The following is a 1601-nucleotide window of genomic DNA, read 5'->3' as shown; positions in this document are numbered from 1 at the left end:
AATCAAGTTGATAAGCTACAACATAAATGCACGCAAGTTCCTATTCTTAGACTATAACATGAAGCATGTGCTCTCTTCTTTCCTCTTAACATTTTTATGCAAGACCTGGAGAGGAAACACTGGCTCCAGCCAAAAGAAAAGCTTAACATTTTCATGCAAGACCTGGAGAGGAAACACTGGCTCCAGCCAAAAGAAAAGGTCTTCAAAGAAAAGAAAAAAAAAGCCTAAAATGGGTCTATTGAATTCTAAAAACCCCAAAGCCAAGCAAGCCCGAATTCTTCTTCTGGGACTTGACGCTGCTGGGAAGTCTACTCTCCTTTACAAATTAAAGCTTGCTAAGGATATTGTGACCAACCCAACAGTAGGTTTCAACGTGGAGATGATTGAGTTGGAAAAGGGTGTTCCACTTATGGTCTGGGATGTTGGAGGACAGGAAAAAATGAGAACTGTGTGGGACCTCTACTGTGAGAACACCGATGGGCTGGTATATGTTGTGGACAGTACAGATACACAGCGACTGGAAGACTCCAGGCGAGAGTTTGAGCGGATTTTGAAGAATGAGCACATTAAAAATGTGCCTGTTATCCTGTTAGCCAACAAACAAGACGGGCCTGGTGCTCTGAGTGCCGAGGACATCACCAGAATGTTCAAAGTGAAGCAACTCTGCAGTGACCGGAACTGGTACGTGCAGCCCTGCTGTGCTGTCACCGGGGACGGGCTGATGGAGGGGTTCCGGAAGTTAACTGGATTTGTGAAAAGCCATATGAAATCAAGAGGACACATATTAGCATTCTTCAAGCAGAACTGAGGTCCAAGTGGGGAAAGAGATGCTGATGAAGTTGAAAGGGTAATTTTTTCTCCAGGCCAAGTGAGAAAAGCAAGTTGCCGAGTTGGTAAATGTTTCCTGAAATGTTATTTCACCTAAATTCCATTAAACAACTCAGAATAATATCTAGAAAATATTATTTGGGGCCAGGTACTTTAGCAAACTATGTAGTAATGATAATTGAGAATGAAAATTTTACAATTTCGTGCATGTTGGATGATTCAGAATAATCATATTTGAGACCAAATAAATTCTTGCCTTATTATTTTTATATGACTACTGGAACAAAGTTTAAGTAACAGAGTCAGAATTCTTCTGCTAATAGAGTCAGAATTCTTTCAGACTGTTTCCAGCTGTTACAGGTATTGAATTTCCACCATGCTCCTGTGTAATAGCTGGGTGGTGTAAAAAAATGAACTTTAAATTATGAAGAGGAAAATGTTTGATGTTAATATTTTGTAAATCCCTATCACCTAAATAAAGGGTTTTTGTTTTTGTTTTTTTTTTCTGCATTCCTGCTAGCTTTTTGAAATCTATTGCTAGGAACTTCTTACAATGAGTCATAATGAACTCTAGGCTGTTAATTGCCCAGAGGTTGTGTTCTCCTATAGGGAGCAGAAGTTTGTATCTTAAAGCTCTGGGATCAGGGTAGCACCTTAGATTTTAGGGCAAGGTCTGGGCTTATCGCTCAGCTGGACGCTGCAATCCCAAGACCGGCTTCAGTAAAATTCAATATAACAGTTATTACTTGGGAAAATATGTACAGCTCACTGTA

General features: G+C 40.0%; 1 protein-coding gene across 1 annotated transcript; it reads left to right on the top strand.

The window, feature by feature from the left end:
* Positions 1 to 229: 229 nt before the first annotated feature.
* Positions 230 to 808, top strand: ARL14 (ARF like GTPase 14; the record flags this gene model as incomplete). Its single annotated transcript, XM_079704591.1, has 1 exon — positions 230 to 808. The coding sequence occupies one exon, from the start codon at positions 230 to 232 to the stop codon at positions 806 to 808; it is 579 nt and encodes a 192-aa protein (XP_079560717.1).
* Between the last annotated feature and the right edge of the window lie 793 nt (positions 809 to 1601).

Source organism: Hyperoodon ampullatus (genome assembly GCF_949752795.1).
Source record: "Hyperoodon ampullatus genome assembly, chromosome: 5".
Lineage (NCBI taxonomy): Eukaryota > Metazoa > Chordata > Mammalia > Artiodactyla > Ziphiidae > Hyperoodon > Hyperoodon ampullatus.
The sequence above is the reverse complement of the archived record's forward strand: the minus strand, read 5'-3'. Positions and strand labels throughout refer to the sequence as shown.